This window comes from Hypanus sabinus, chromosome 21, assembly GCF_030144855.1.
Source record: "Hypanus sabinus isolate sHypSab1 chromosome 21, sHypSab1.hap1, whole genome shotgun sequence".
Lineage (NCBI taxonomy): Eukaryota > Metazoa > Chordata > Chondrichthyes > Myliobatiformes > Dasyatidae > Hypanus > Hypanus sabinus.
This window is the reverse complement of record NC_082726.1, coordinates 27,689,515-27,705,863: the sequence shown is the minus strand read 5'-3', so window position 1 is coordinate 27,705,863 and position 16,349 is coordinate 27,689,515. Positions and strand designations below refer to the sequence as shown.

The 16,349-nt window shown below is 39.8% G+C and overlaps 1 protein-coding gene across 39 annotated transcripts in view; it reads left to right on the top strand.

Moving 5' to 3' along the window:
* The window catches only part of LOC132379214 (CUGBP Elav-like family member 4), an 816,081-nt gene extending 800,047 nt beyond the window's left edge, over positions 1 to 16,034 (top strand). For all 39 annotated transcript variants that reach the window (XM_059946891.1, XM_059946889.1, XM_059946900.1 and 36 more), the window contains one exon: positions 15,907 to 16,034. In XM_059946891.1, the coding sequence (XP_059802874.1) occupies positions 15,907 to 16,034 (128 nt within the window). The remainder of the gene's footprint in view (positions 1 to 15,906) is intronic.
* The last annotated feature ends 315 nt before the right edge of the window (positions 16,035 to 16,349 follow it).

Genomic DNA, 16,349 nt, shown 5'->3' with positions numbered 1-16,349 from the left:
CAGCGTGGTCTTGTGTTGTAGCCCATCTACTTCAAGGTCCAATGTGTTGTGTTTTCAGAGATGCCCTTCTGCACACCACTGTTGTAATGCGTGATTATTTGTTACTATTGCCTTCCTTTCAGCTTGAACCAGTCTGGCCATTCTCCTCTGACCTCTTCCATTAACAAGGCATTTTCACCCACAGAACTATTGTTTACCATTATATTTTTGCACCATTCTCAATAAACTTTAGAGATTCTTGTGTGTGAAAATCCAGGATGATCAGCAATTTCTGACATACTCAGACCACCCTGTCTAGCACCAACAATCATTCCATAGTCAAAGTCATTTAGATCACATTTCTTCCCCATTCTGATGTTTGGCCTGAACAACAACTGAACCTCTTGACAGTGTCTGCATGCTTTTATGCATTGAGTTGCTGCCACATGACTGGCTGATTAGATAGCAGATGTATCTAATAAAGTGGCCACTAAGTATATGTGGTGCAGTGGTGCAACAAATGTTCACAGTGTATTGCAGTTTAGCAATCCAATCTCTTGATGTAATTGGTAGATGCCTCAACAGATACAGTAGTCCCTGGGCACCATTACCTAATGCAATGATATGTCAATCATACCTTCTCATCAATCAGCAGCAAGCATTTGGTGAAGGGGCAGAACAGAAGCAGTATCTGGTTATTCAGAGTAAATGCATTGGGTGCTGACAACAGAACAGCAGATTTGGGATAATTCAATACACAGTACAGGTACAGGCACAGGCACACACCATAATCTGTAAAAAGAAATCCCAAATGGCAAATTCTTAAATATTTGTATTATACAATTTTTGAAAAATACAAAAAATAATCTTATGTTTTAGATAAAGCAGTTTATTTTCTTTTTATCTCAGATACCTTAGATTTGAAACCAGCATCAATGGATGAGATTAGTACCATTTCTTTATCTATCGTCTTGGAAAGTTTCACTTGAACTTAACTTGGGAATTCACCTTAAACCTCAATAAGTAAAGATTCAGAAAGCTTGCCGTTAGGAAGGCACCTGACATTTTGAGTTTTAAAGATACTAAGACAACGTGTGCAGAGAGTTCATCCTGAAAGGAGCTCTTCCTGTGACAATAATCCCATCAAAAGGGTCTGCTACTTTTTCTGCGACTATGCTGTGCTTGTCAGTCATTCTTTGTGAAGCAGTTTGAATTATTTTCTGCTTGATACTTTCTAAATAGAATTTTTCTTGTGCAATGATATTAAAAACCAGCAATAGTAAAATATCTGTTGCAGTTGACTTTACCTCTCTGATGTTGAGAAACATTTGCAGAACACAATTAAACATAGAAATGGGCTGTCAGAAATTAAGGGGCCATCAGTCCACAATGCTAACAGTCTTCTGCTTGCTTGGACTGACCTTGTATCTTGAGTTCATAATGAATAGACTTGGCTTGAGTTCACTGGGTGTCTCTAGAGGAAAATAAGTAGAGATGATTTTGTTGAATATCTTTGGACTCAAAATGGTCGAATTCAAACCTATCCCAGAAATGATATTGAACTAGTTACTCTTTATAAACTATCTCAGGTTATTTTTCATTGTCTTTAACTCAAAGCAAACATCATCAGCTTGAATGCTAACTTTTTATACCACCCTATGATTAAAGTTCCCACTCTAGAATCTTGAGCTTGAGAGAGGTACTTGTTAGTCCAATGTGGTACAGCAGGGTACATTGGGTTGTCTGAGAGAAAATGTTTAATTGGATAGTTGTGGAATACTTTCTGCATGCTGGTTTTACTGGGAGGTGCTATCATGAAAACAACAGTGCCAAAAACAGATGTGCTGTCTGTGTGTTTGAATGCTTTTTTTGTGGAATCCTACTGTGTGCACACAAGTCACTTCATTTTATGGAAAGCACTTTGATATATCTCAAGAGACCTTATAAAAGCAGATTGGTCTGTCTTCATCTTAGTGAATGCTAGAAGCAAGAGAGTTAATTCAAGGCTGATGGTGTGGAAGTTGCTTGGTATTGTCAGTGACTAAAGTGTGTGTTAGGGTCTGTTCTCCAGCATCCGACTAGAAAGGTCAAATATCAGAGGACTTGTATTTAAGGTGTAAGTGGGAAAGTTTAAAGGAGATATGTGGGCCAGGTTTTTTTTTACATAAGGCAATCAACACAAAATACTGGAGGAGCTCATCATTTCAGGCAATATCCATGAAGGGGAATAAACAGTTGAAATTTTGGGCCGAGACCTTTCATCAGTCTCCTAAAATGTTGAATGTTTATTCCTGACAATCAACTGCTGCCTGACTTGCTGAGTTCCTCCAGCATTTTGTTGTGTATTGTTCAAGATTTCCAGAATTCTACAGAATCTCTTGTGATTCTTGTTTTTCACAAGGATTGGTGAGTGCCTGGAATGCAATATCATGGGTGGTAGTGGAAACAAATATGATAGTGGCATTTAAGATGCTTTTTAATAGACAAATTAATATGCAAGGAATAAAGAGATATTTAGTACATGTAGGCAGAGGGATTTAGTTTCATTTGTCATTATGAGTTGATGAGCCTGCTTCTGGGATGTATTGTTCAATATTCTCTACGACCATACCAACTCACTGGTTATTAATCCAAATCCTAACTGGGTAAAACAACTTTGAGATTCAAGATTATTTAATGTCATTTCCAGTACACAAGTGTAAAGGAAAATGAAATAGTTGTTACTCTGGATGCAATGTAACAGAAAAAAAATCATATCAAGATAAATAACACATTAATGAAAAGCACAAAGATATAAATGCATACGATAAGTGATGTACATAGAATGATTCTATGTTTATTGATTATTACTGGTCCTGTGTGATTTAATCCATGACACTTGGCACAGGAGTCTGTACATAAGGTGTCTCTAGCAATAAATGATAAAGTAGTGAAAATTTAAAAGAAATATTAATGACCAGTCAGAAATAACCACTAAAATGTTTCTTCCAGCATGTAATAAGGTTGAAGCTATTGAACATTAACTTTGAACTGATGACAATGGTGTTTTTGGTGAATGAAAACCTTGGGGCAAGTAATTATTAAAGTCTTTGATTCTTGTCCAGAAAATCAGCATTGATCCCAATTGCGTAGCTTGAGGACTTGTATTCAGCAAATGACAGCAGGACAAGTTGAGTAACATGAGGGTGTGTTTGGTCTGAGCAGAGTTATGCCTTTTGCAAAGAAGGTGTTGCAAAATAACAGCCTCAGTATGGAAATAACAGTGTGTGGCTCATTGTGAGATGTTTTAAAACTAGGTTTTATTAAAGAATAATAAATATTAAGACAGATTTTTCAGAGTTGTATTGGTGTATTTCCTCTTAAAGGGCACTTATGTGTGCTTTCTCAATGGGTGAATTCTCTCCTTCAGACTGTGTGCTCAATGTCTGGTGTGGCAATTCTTAAAAAAGCTTTGGTTTTGCACTGAACGTACAGCGAATCTGAGTGATTGTGCAGTTCAAAGATTTTTTAGGTGAAGTTGTTGGCATATGAGGAGTACGTATGCAAAAATTTGGTGGCGAAGGTCAGTGCATCTACAGCTCCAGTATCTTTACCAGAATCATTGATATACGCTTTGAGGCTTCTCCCACCTTGATTCCAATGATCGAGGGGAATCTCATGAGGAGCATCCAAACTTCTCTGAGAAAGCATCATCTCAAGGCAGAGCCCTCCCAATGATACTTTTAGGATTTCAGCATTTGGAAGATGTTCAATAGTTTTGTTGTGTGTCAGCAGGAGAGCATATTGCTTTAGTTCTGTAATGCAGTCACACATGGACATCTTACTGTGACTGAGATCAAATGAATGTCAGAAGCTTCAATCCAGCACTTCTGTACAGTAGGATTAGGGCAATGGTGTCATTTTGCAAGCAGTTTGCTTAAGATTAATTGTAGGTAATGATCTCATTCCTTCAGATTATTAACCTGGGTTAGGCCAGGAAGTACATCAGAATATAACTTCTACATTGAAGGCAGCTTTAATAAAGATATGAATCATCAGAATACAGGAATAGGTCCTTGTTGCTTAGTAACTACCTCACCCACTTACTGGCACTGTAATGCCATTCAACAACTGATCTGTTATTTGACTTCTGAAATCCGCCTTTGACCCATATTGCGTGTTAACTTTGATTAGTGCCTGCCTATCAATCTCAGATTTAAAACTCTCTATTGACCAAGCATCAGTCATACTTGTGGAACAGCATTCCAAGTGCTTTACCAAGACAGTGACACTGGAAGTCTGAAATTAAAACAGAGAAAAATACAGAGTGCTGTGTGGGTGGGAAAGGTTAGATTGATCTTAGAGTCGGTTTGTAGTGCCATTAAAAAGAAAGCATGGCTGTGTTTACTTTCTTAGAACTTTGAGCAGATTCAAAGTCATCTGAAACTTTGAAAAACATCTATAGATGCACAGTGGAAAGTATCCTGACTGGTTGCATCATAGAATGGTATGGAAACACCAGTGCTTAAGAATGGAAAAGGCTACAAGAGGTGATAGATACTACCAGTCAATCACAGGAAAAGCCCTCCCCATAACTGAGCACATTTATAAGGAGCACTGCCACAAGAAAGTAGTATTAATCATCAAGGACCTCTAGCATTCAGGCTATGTTTTCCATTGAGAAGGACATACAGGAACCTTAGGTCCTATACTATCAAGTTCAGGAACAATTATTAGCCTTCAACAATCAGGCTCCCAACTTCCCTCTGCACAACTCTACACTGAACACAACCTATGGATTCATTTTCAAGAACTCTACAACTCATGTTCTCAGCATTATTTATTTACTTAGCATTTGCACAGTTTGTTTTCTTTGTTAGTGTATAGTCCTTCATAAATTCTATTGTATTTCTTTATTGTGAATTCCTGAACAAAAATGAATCATATACAACATGTACTTTAATAATACATTTACTTTGAACTTGAAAGAAGTCAGCACATCGTTGTGGACCAAGGGGCTCTACTGTGTGGTAATGTTCTACGTTAACACAGGAAACACTCAGTAGATCAGACAGCATCTGTGGGGAGAGAAACAAGTTTCAGATTGATGATTTTGCATCCAAGCACCATTTGAACTGATACATATTTCCAAATTTTCACCAGCTTATTTTTAGTGTAAGTGTTTTTTGATTTCACTGCTTAAAATCCTGGCCACAATTTGTTGTGCATTAGTCTCCCTAGTCCTAAACCAGTAGCAAGGTATGTTCTCTTTAAAACCATTACAAAGTCTATCCCATATCTTTTAAATTTCAGAAAAAACATTACTAGTTTCCTCAGTTACTCCTCATAATGTAACCATTCCGGTAAAGCCATCCTACTCTCATTTCAAGAACAGTACATTCTATCCTGACTGACCATGTAAAACCCAGAATATTGTGGAAGTGCACAGAATGTTGAAGCAACCACTGAAAGTAAAATAATAATGTCTGCCTATTTGAATAGGACCATTTTATGGAGATCAGTTTGGAGGTCAATGCCTTTGAAATTGACTGCAAAATGCCCTTGATGAGCATCTAACAAAACATTCTAGCAGCAGAATTAGAACTCAGAACCACCAGTTGCAGCCATCTGGAAGCAAAAGTGCAGATATGCCTTTAAGCTTACCCCAAACAATTTTGTTGAATATCTGGAAAGAGAAAAAAAAAATACGACTTGTACTTTGAGAGCTGATATTGAGATGCAGCTCAAAGGGTAAGATTACCATGTCTGCCTGCCCAAAGCTGGTCCTGTGTGATTTAATCTATAAATGCCAGCCAAGGGGACTGATAATTCATGCAGCTAAGTATGGAGAGGCGCCGACTAGTTAAAATGAGCTGTCAGTCACCCTGTTAGATCTCCCTGTCTCATTCAGCTCTGAATTTTCAGTAGATTTGACCACAAAATGATGGCAATACTTTATTTACGGGGTCAGGTCATGGAAAATGTCACTTGCCATTTCATGACTGAAATATGCATACTGTCCTGAATTAATTCCCTGGCTGCATAAACTTAGTTTGTCTGTCAGTTGTCAGAGAACAGCAGTGCATTCCATTTTGTCCTTGAATACCCTGCAATGGTATTTTGTCCTTGCAATGGTGTTTGCAACTACTTTAGCAGCACCCCCATCAGGTCAGTCAGAATCTGTGGAAAGAGAAGCAGAAAATCGGAATTATTAGCATTAATCTTTGTCCTGAAATTGTTTGTTTTGTGGCAATAATAGAGTGCAGGAAATAAAAATTACTATGATTTGCAACTGGAAATAAAATAAAAAGTCCAAAAGAGGAAGAGTGAAGTAGCGCTCATGTATTGATGGACCGTCAGAAATCTGATGGTGGAGGGCAAGAAGCTGATTCTGAAATGTTGAGTGTGGGTCTTCGGGCTCCAGTACCTCCTCCCCGATAACAGTAACGGGAAGAGGGTATGTCTTGGGGGATGAGGATCCTTAATGTTGGATGATTCCTTCTTGAGATACCACCTCTTGAAAATGTCCTCAGTAATGCAGCCTCTTTCTATCCTATGCACTGGAGCTTCCATACAGTAACCAGGCAGAATGCTGTCCACAAACCTGTAGAAATTTGCTAGTCTTCAGTGACACAGTAAATCTCCTCAAACTTGGAGATCATGTTTCCGATCAAAATCGCTTCAACAGAAATAGGAAGCAAAAAGAAAACAAATATTAATCTGCAGATGGGGTGGGGTGGATATGGACAGGGAAAAGTGAGTATTTTTCATAGGGTAAGACCAGTGAAATCATGGGGATAACCAATTGATGGAGTCTCCTGCCATTAATTTTCTTTGAGCTCATTCTGCATTTTAGAGACATCAAGCCATATAGCAGGGAAACAGGCCATCTACCCCATTGAGTTAGTGTTGACCATCATACATCCATTTACACTAATTCTACATTTTAATTTCCCCACACCTTCATCAACTCTTCCCAGTTGCTACCACTCATCTCAATTTACTTTTCTCTCTTTGTCTTGATAACTTTTCCACTAGCTGAAACTCCCTCACTACTCCTTCTCTCTTTCTCATTTCCAAATTTTAACCACGTTGTTCTTTTTCTCCCTTTATCTCTATAATATGCGTCAACACGTATCTCTCTAAATAACTCTTTCCCATTCTGACCATCTTGTAACGTTCAATTACCAGTGGATGATTTGCACATTGTTCTGTGTGGGATCCTGTTGTGCACAAGTTCATTGTTGGAGGCTGAGGGGTATCTTTTAGGGGAATATATAATCTAAAGGGTGTGTGAATGAGATTTTTAGGGAATCAAAAACTAGAAGGCATGGGTCTAAGCTGAGAGCAGAGAGATTTAATAGGGTCTTAAAGTGCAAGTTTTTAAACACTGAGGGTGCTACACCAATGGAATGATCATCCAGAGAAAACGTGGAGACAGAGGCAATAATATTTTTTTAATAAACAGTTGGATAAATGCATGGATAGGAATGCAAGGATATGAGCCAAACACAGGCAAATGGGACTAGCTTGGATGGGCTTCTTGGTCTGTAGGCACCAGATGGGCTGACGAGCCTGATCCTGTGCTTCATAACTCCATGACTCCATCTCCAATGATTGCACTTAGGCACTTAGCTGGCTCTAGATAAATTTCAGACACTTGTATGAATGTAAGTTTTATTTTTAATAAAGCTGTTATTCACCATAAGAAATGTAGGGTTATGGCTAATGCTCTGAACTGTTGGACATATGGCCTTGGCCTTTGGAGCTTCCCCTGACAGATTCATAAGCACTCCGCAGTAGTGCACATGATTAGATCCACCAGTCCTGTGCTGGTGCTGAAAACCTGCCCTTGCCGAGTTCCATCGTTAGCTAACATTGAAGGATTTGTGCAGGTTTGAGATTAAAACACATGTGTATGAAACCCAGTTTAGCAATGGATCATACTCCATGGAGAGCCTGCCCAGTGTCTCTTTGAGTGCCTGGCTTAGAAGGGAATCTCCCACAATCTATGGATTTACACAATGGATGGACTAGCTAATAGCAAAGAGGTGTCTTTTACCGTCAAGATCTCAAACAATGAATAGCAGAGTGATGATCGAATGCCCATTGGTTCATAAATGTAGGAGATCCTGCAGATGTTGGAAATCCAGAGTAGCACATACAAAATATTACAGGAACTCAACAAGTCAGGCAGCATCTATGAAAAGGAATAAAAAGCGACATTTTTCTGAAGCAGGCACGGAACATTGATTGCTTATTCCTTCATGTAGGTATTACCTGACCTGCTAAGTTCTTCCATCATTTTGTATTTGATCATTTTATCTCCTTATTTTTCTTTGATATCCTCGAGAAAATGTATGCTGCCCTTCCTTCTCTAGGCATTAATGGACATCTTCTTGGGCCTCTGTTGTAATGTTGTTTCAACAGTATTGTTGTAAAAGAATCACAGGAACTTGCCCATGAACAATACAAAAACAGCCAAGCTCCCATTTGTGTGTCTTGTAGCTTGGCATGTTGATAGTGCATCTAAGATCTTTGTGTGGCTCCTTGCACAGAATAAAAAAGAGGCAGTGCTACCATTAGAACATCGCTTATTGAAGACAAGTAACAGAATCTGGTTCAACAATGTATCAAATTCCCAACAAACACGTACTCAGTTGTTCTGGGTCTCCTTACAGTAGGCACACCACCCCTGATAATGTTTCTTTATCATCAAGTCTTTGTTGAATTGAAGGTCCAGGTTGCCCATAAACTCAACATCATTCTAATCTTGAGCCATTGATTATTGCCTTACACCTGCATTTCTTGGTAATTGGTAATTGATTGATTATTGTCACTTGTACTGAGATATAGTGAAAAGCTTTGGCTTGCCTCCCATCCAGACAGACCATGCCATATATAAGTGCATTGAGGTAGTACAAAAGGAAAACAATAATATAATGCAGCAGATTGTGTAATAGTTGCAGAGAAAGTGTAGTTCAGGTAGACAAGTAAGGTGCAATGGCCATGACAAAGTAGATTGAAAGATCGAGATTTCATCTTTATCATAGAAGGGGACCCATTCATGAGTCTTATAGCAGCAGGATAGAAGCTGCCCTTATTGGTGGTACGTATTCTTGAGCTTTTGTATCTCCTAACCAATAGAAGTGCGGGTCGGGTCGGGTGGGGTGGGGTGGGGAGAGAATGACCTGAGTGGGAGAGGTCCTTGATTCAGTTGGCTGCTTGTGATTAAGTTCTTCTTAACTAATTTTCAATGGAAGAAAGGTAGGAAATCAGTAATGTGGAAATAAGAAATCATTCAATAAGTCATGTAAGTTGAGATTGTGGGGTAAAAAATATCCAACTCCATTGCATGTACTAAACTCAAGATATTTTAATATATTCACATTTTGCTCAGCTTGTGAAATCTGATATGACATTGTGTAGGCAGAGAGGATTAGTTTAGTTTGCTATTTGATGACTAATTTAATTGGTTTGGTTGGACATTGTGGGCCGAAGGGCCTGTTTCTGTGCAGTACCATTCTGTGTTCTATGATCTATAATGCCTTTGATGAATAAAATTAGATTTCAGAAGTGAAAGCTGACAGATGAGAGCAAAGACAGGTTTAGCTCGTGTTATCATTGGAAAGGTATCTATTGCACTTTTTGTTGAGCGGTTAGTTTGGATAGTTTACTGGATGAGTATCTCATGATCTAGACTATTAAACCCAAAGATGGGAGTTTAAATCTCACAGTGGCAGTCTCATAATTTAAATTCAATTGCATCTTTTTGGAACACAATACATAGTTGTTGCAGTTTCCTTTCTATTGCTACTTACATAAATAAATAATAAGAGAAAAAGCCATGAACAGAGCATTCTTTATAGATGGCAGTGAACTTGTAGTGTACAGCAATATATTAAGAGCAATATACAAGCAGCTGGAAGAACTCAGTAAGCCAGCAGCATCTATGGAGGGAAATGGACAGTCAACAGGCTCTTTCTCTTCATTTTTTATTGGATTCCAAATTTACAGCCCCATGCTGTCTCCACCTATCTCTTCTCAGATTCTATCACTATCGTCATGCTATACTCTTCAACCTGACTTCCTCCACCAATCAACTTCTCCTCAAGTGGATCTATCAATTGATGTCAGCTCTTTCCCCACCTCTCCTCCTCACCTCTAGCAGCTCATTTTCTTCTTGCTGCAGATCCCAGCATTTGCGATACCTTGTCTGAAATATTAAGGGATATAGTACAGACTCACGGTCATTGTGAAAGACACCCATTGCACATTGATACACTACAAGACTACCCCTTTAAAAAGGAAACACATCCATTCAACTAATTAAATTATTTGCAGTTACTTAGCAATTAACTTTCTTATATTGTTAATAATTCAATAAATTGTAAATTCATAAAAACTCCTCATATTTTCATTCACTGAACCCCACTCCAAATTGTAAATGAATTTTCTGAAGTAGATCACTTCCCAAGTAAACCTCATGTACATCTGGTTTTACACATTGCCCTATGGTTATTATCTCAACATAATTTCTTCGTGACTTGGAATACATTGGGAATGGGTATTTTGGACTGCCACCTCTTGGTTACTCCTGTACACGCATCATGTTCTACATAAAACAATGCCAAGTCCAATAATCGTTATTATCACAGTAGTTAAAATATACAATGCATTTGGTACTTACCTCATTCTATGAATAATCTCAGCACTAGTTGCTTCTTAAAGCTCCCTGTTTTTGTGTACCAGTGCTTGTACCATCTTGTCTCACACTCTAACTCATTGTAAGGACTGGACTTATCCTGTTTCCTATTGTCACGTTTGAATTCACAAAGTCATTCTCCCTAACCTTGTCTTTCTGGATTGTTGTCAAGGCTTTCAATTCTGACCTTACTGTCTTGTGGCACCCAGTCTCCACTATGTTGGTCAGGCATTAATATGTCTATGCCTGTTTAATGGGATCTTCAAAGCTTTGGAACTGTGTCCAAAGTGGAAAGCCACCCTCTCTCATTGCTTCCAACTCAGTTTGTGTTTGATTCAGCAATTCCGTAAGCAACAAGTCTTGTATTTATTGAAATCAATCCCAGTCTCAGCTTCTCTGCCTGTTTTGAATTGGCCCATCCTTATCAATATCCCCTTGTTGCAATCCCCATGATGTGTTTATTGCTTTCACACCTTGTTTGTGAACTCTTGTAGTGACAGAACAGTTGCCCTAAAACTTCATTGACTTGGCTCTATCCTGCTGTTCAGATTACAGTCTCTACCTCTGAGCAGCTTTCCTTCAAGGTTCTGCCATTCTGAAAATACTAGTTCACTGTCAAAGTGCCACCTTAAGTGACACTTATCTGTCTTTCACATACCTTAAGTCAGAATATCTTTCCCTCTAGCAAAGCCTCACCCTGAATGGGGTAACCAGTTTCTCAACACAGCTAGGTTCTCATTACCCACTGTCTTCCTTTTACACTGCCATTGCATCAGAATAGCTGCTTTATTCATGAGCAATGGTGAAGCATACTTTTCCCTTGCCTTACTTGTAGTCTCCACTGTTAATCCATGACTCCCAAGAATTCCTCTCTCCCAGTACTGTCTCCCACTCTCACAAAGAACTCAGAATGTGAGTATAATTCTGTGCAATGGGCAAAAGGATTATATTGCAGATGCCAAAAGTGCTGAAATAAACTCAGGCAGGTCCCATGAGAACTTTCTGAAGTCCTTCCAGTGTACAAAGCAGGCACATACCTGACAAATCATTGGTTTGAATCCTCCTTTGATGACCTTGCTCTCTTCTGTCCCCAAGGATCTCAATAGCTGCTTGACATTTCCATTGTGGATTGTTGCCAAGCTTTTCAATTGTGATGTGACTGTATCTGTTGTATTTGGCTAGCTTTAATAAATCTAATCCTTGCGTTTAATCCTCTATAAGATCTTCAGAGCTTTGGAACTGCTTTCAGATTGAAATCTCTCTCTCTCTCTCTCTCTCTCTCTCTCTCTCTCTGTTTTTCTCATTCTTTCTTACCCTCTCCCTCTCTCTCTCTCTTAGTCTATCTCTGTTTCCCTCATTCTCTCTCTCTCACTCTCTTTCTCTCACTCTTTCTCTCACTCTTTTTCTCTCACTCTCTTTCTCTCACTCTCTCTCACCCTCTCTCTCTCTCTCATTCTCTCTTTTTTGCACTCTCTCTTTCTCATTCTCTTTCTTTTTCACACTTTCTTTTTCTCGCATTCTCTCTCTCTCTCTCTCTCTCTCTCTCTCTCTCTCTCACCCTCTCTCCCTCCCACCCTCCCCCTCTCTCTCTCTTCTCCCATCCCAGATTCAAACCAGTCTGCATTGTTACCTGCACCATATCCACCATACTTGCCCTAAGGAACATGTTATTTGTTTTCACTGCTCTCTCATCTCAGATTATTCTTTCTCTTATTGATCCTAGGGTAGCATTTAAGCCTTTGAACCAGCATTTTCTTTCTCATTCAAACTGTAGCCTTTACCCTAGTCTGGCAATGATGAGGCCCCTTAACACCTTTCACCCAATCATTCATCTGTCTGTCAATCCCACCTCCTCAATTTTCCCACTGTCCCAGGCAGTGATCCTTACAAATGCACAGTCCCCCAATGTGAGTGACACAATCCAGTCTACACCCGTGATCACTAGAGCATGGCATAGCCTGTAACCATAACAACAAGTGGATTTATCCATCTCTCCCAAATGACACAGAGGCTTATTTCCTCTCAGAATATGGAGGGTCATTCTGTCATAAACAGCCAACACTGTTTTGCTCCATTCCAGTGAGATACGTAAAATGCATATCCTGATTTATGGCAGACTGGCTCGCCATGGTATTGATGTGCATATTCACTTTTGCTTCCTCAGTCAACAAGCTGACTTTCTGTCTTTATCCAGCCTCCTTCAGAGTACAATGGACACTGTTGGACATTTCCATTTCCAGCTCCTCATTATGAATTTCAATTGTGTGTTCTGCATGTGCTATTAGAAACATAGAAAACCTACAGCACAATACAGGCCCTTTGGCCCACAATGCTGTGCCAAACATGTTCTTACTTTAGAAATTACCTAGGGTTACCCATAGCCCTCTATTTTTCTAAGCTCCATGTACCTATCCAGGAGTCTCTTAAAAGTCTCTATGGTATCTGCCTCCACCACCATTGCCGTCAGTCCATTCCACGCACTCACCACTCTCTGTGTAAGAAACTTACCCCGACATCTCTTCTGTACCTGCTTCCAAGCACCTTAAAACTGTGCTCTCTCATGTTAGCCATTTCAGCCCTGGGGAAAAAACCTCTGACTAGTCACACGACCAATACCTCTCATCATCTTATACCTCTCTGTCAGATCACCTCTCATCCTCTGTCTCTCCAGGGAGAAAAGGCCAAGTTCACTCAAGCTATTCTCATAGGGCATGCTCCCCAATCCAGGCAACATTCTTGTAAATCTCCTCTGCACTCTTTCTATGGTTTCCACATCCTTCCTGTAGTGAGGCGGCCAGAACTAAGCACAGTTTTGTTTGATGATCTTGCTCCCCTTGCCTGTAAACAATGCAGGAATAGCCATCCTCACTGCCGGTTACTTTTCTCAGTGGCTTGCTCCAATGCAACAAGTGCTACCTCATGGCAAGTGTACCACACTACTTTCCATGGGTATTTTGATGCTGGTTGGCTACCAAAACATCCCCATGTAATTCCCAAGCTCAATGCCCATGCTAAAAAAAAAGAATCCCCAATATTGAAGGCAGTATCCCCATGTAAATCTTTGTACTTTTACCACTGATGTGCCCTGCCGTATTTCAACAAGATCTGCTTGTAGCACCAATACTATGTGACTCAGCAACACAGAATAACGCTGCATCATCATTAACATTTCTATGGGCTTGTTCCTTACAAACACCTCGGAATTGTGCTTCATGTAATTAAGCACTTCTCCATGCTACATGCTCCTATACACCACCTCTGTACTACGTGCACCATGCACCCTATTAAAAATTTCCATCTGGATTACGTCATCTCCAAGTCCTCATTCTTAGCAATTCTGCCATAGTTGATTTGAGAAGGTCTAGAAATTGCATTTTCTTGCCTATGACCTCAGACTGGAGGTGGATTTGACAGTTGCATGTTGAATTGTAACTCAAAGAAGTATCTGATGGTGTTAGTTTAAAATATCCCCTTTTGCCTTTCATTGATGAGACCTTGCCTGTAGTTTATGGTGCCGATAGCATGCCTGATGGAGTTGATGCTTGATCTGTATGGCAAGTGTAGAATATTTGATCGCTGTGTTTCAGCGACAACAGTCTTGTGTTGAGTTGTAGAAGGTGCTCTGAAGAGTTAAGCATAAAACCTAAGCTATTGTTCGAATGGACTACTGCAGGAGTACTCCACTGCTATAGGTCTATCTTTCAGATAAACCTATCTGCTCTCTCAAAAAAGATTTGAAGCAGATATACAGTATGTGATCAGAAGTGTGGGGTTTGATCCCAGTGTTGTGTCCAACATCTATCCCTCAGTGAACATTACCAATAATTTGTGACTACAGCCTAGTAGACTTAAAAACATAACAAAAACAAACCGCTCCAAAGGGGACTATTCAGCCCATAAAGAGCTGCCCTGCATAATCCATCATTCCAGTGCCCAGGTCCATAACCCTGCTGTTCTCAACTTTTCAAGTGATTTTGTTCAGAAATATAACGCGGTAACAGGCCCTTCCAGTGCAACAAACCCATGCCACCCAGTTACACCCATGTGACCAATTAACCTACTAAACTGTACGTCTTTGGAAAGTGGTCATGGAGAGACTATGCAAACTCCTTACAGGAACGTGGTAGGAAACCCATGCAGTCATGGGGAGAATGTATAAACTCCTTACAGATAGCATTTGTTTAACCACCCTAACTCATTCATGAATTAACATTAGCTCTGGTTTATGACCTTTCTGCCAATGAAGAAATGTTTTTTCTATTTACTCTGTGAGGGACTTTCATGATTTTATAGTGGAATCTCTCCTCATCTTCCTCTGTTTCAAAGTAAGGAACCCCAGCCAATTCAACCTTTATTCAGAGTCCTAGCAATATCCCCATTAACCAATTCTTTGATTGATCTAACTCCTTCTCTCCATTTTTCTATCATCAATGTGCCTATCTAAGAATTTCATAAATGCCCCTAATGTAGCTGTCTCTACCTTGGGAGGGCCTTCCACACACCTTGAACTCTCAACATAAATAACTTACCTCTTGTACCTCCCACCCCCATATTACCCTATAATTACCTTAAAATTATGTCCCCTCACATAAGCCATTTCTGATCTGGGAAAATAGTCTCTGGCCATCACTTGCTCTATGCCTCTTATCATCTTGACTCTATCAAGTCACCTCCCATCCTCCTTCACTTCAAAGAGAAATGCTCAACCTATCCTCATAAGTCATGCTCTCTAATCCAGGCAGCATCCTAGTAAATCTCCTCTGCTCTACTGTAAAGCTTCCACGTTCCTCCTATAATGAGGCAACCAGAACTGGTAGTGTGATAAACCAAGTGTGGTCTAACCAGGATTTCATAGAGCTACTGCATTGCCTCATGGCTCTTGAACTCTATACCCTGACTAAAGAAGGCCAATAGACCATATGCCTTCTTAACCACCCTATCAACTTGCACAGCAACTTTGAGGGATCTGTGGATATAGACTTCATGATCCCTCTGATGGGTACACAAGTTGCTGAAATGAGTTAGTGTTAAGTTCCTAAAATGTTGAGTGTGGACCTCCCAGCTCCTGTACCTCCTTCCCAATGATAGTCATGAGAAGAAGATATGTCCCAGGTGGTGAGGATCCTTAATTATGGATGATGAAAGTGAGGATGTGATTGACATTTGTGCCCAAGCCTGTGACCATGCTTCAGGAACAGCCAGTAGCTTTCATCATTCTGAAATGTATCTTTTGCTGTTTCCAGGCTTTGTGAGTTTTGACAATCCTACCAGTGCTCAGGCTGCTATTCAGGCTATGAACGGCTTTCAGATTGGAATGAAGAGGCTAAAAGTACAACTGAAACGACCAAAAGACGCTAACCGACCATATTGACCTTCACACGCTCCTAACCAGGTAGACATCCCACCATTGAGAGAGCATGGAACAGGTTGCTGTTAACATGTAGTAATGCAGGGCTGCAGGCAAAACAGAATTACTCACTCCAGCCTTCCAGTAATGTGAATGTCAGACTAAGCACTTAAAAGAAAATAAGAGAGATAATGAAAATTGCCTCATTTTTAGAACAGTAGTTTGGGATTAAGCCAAAATGAGCAAAACTGTACTCTTTTCTATGTGAAGGGCACAGTGAATTTTTATCAATATTTCATTACATTTTAATTAATCAGGAGCAGAGAATGGGGATGATGC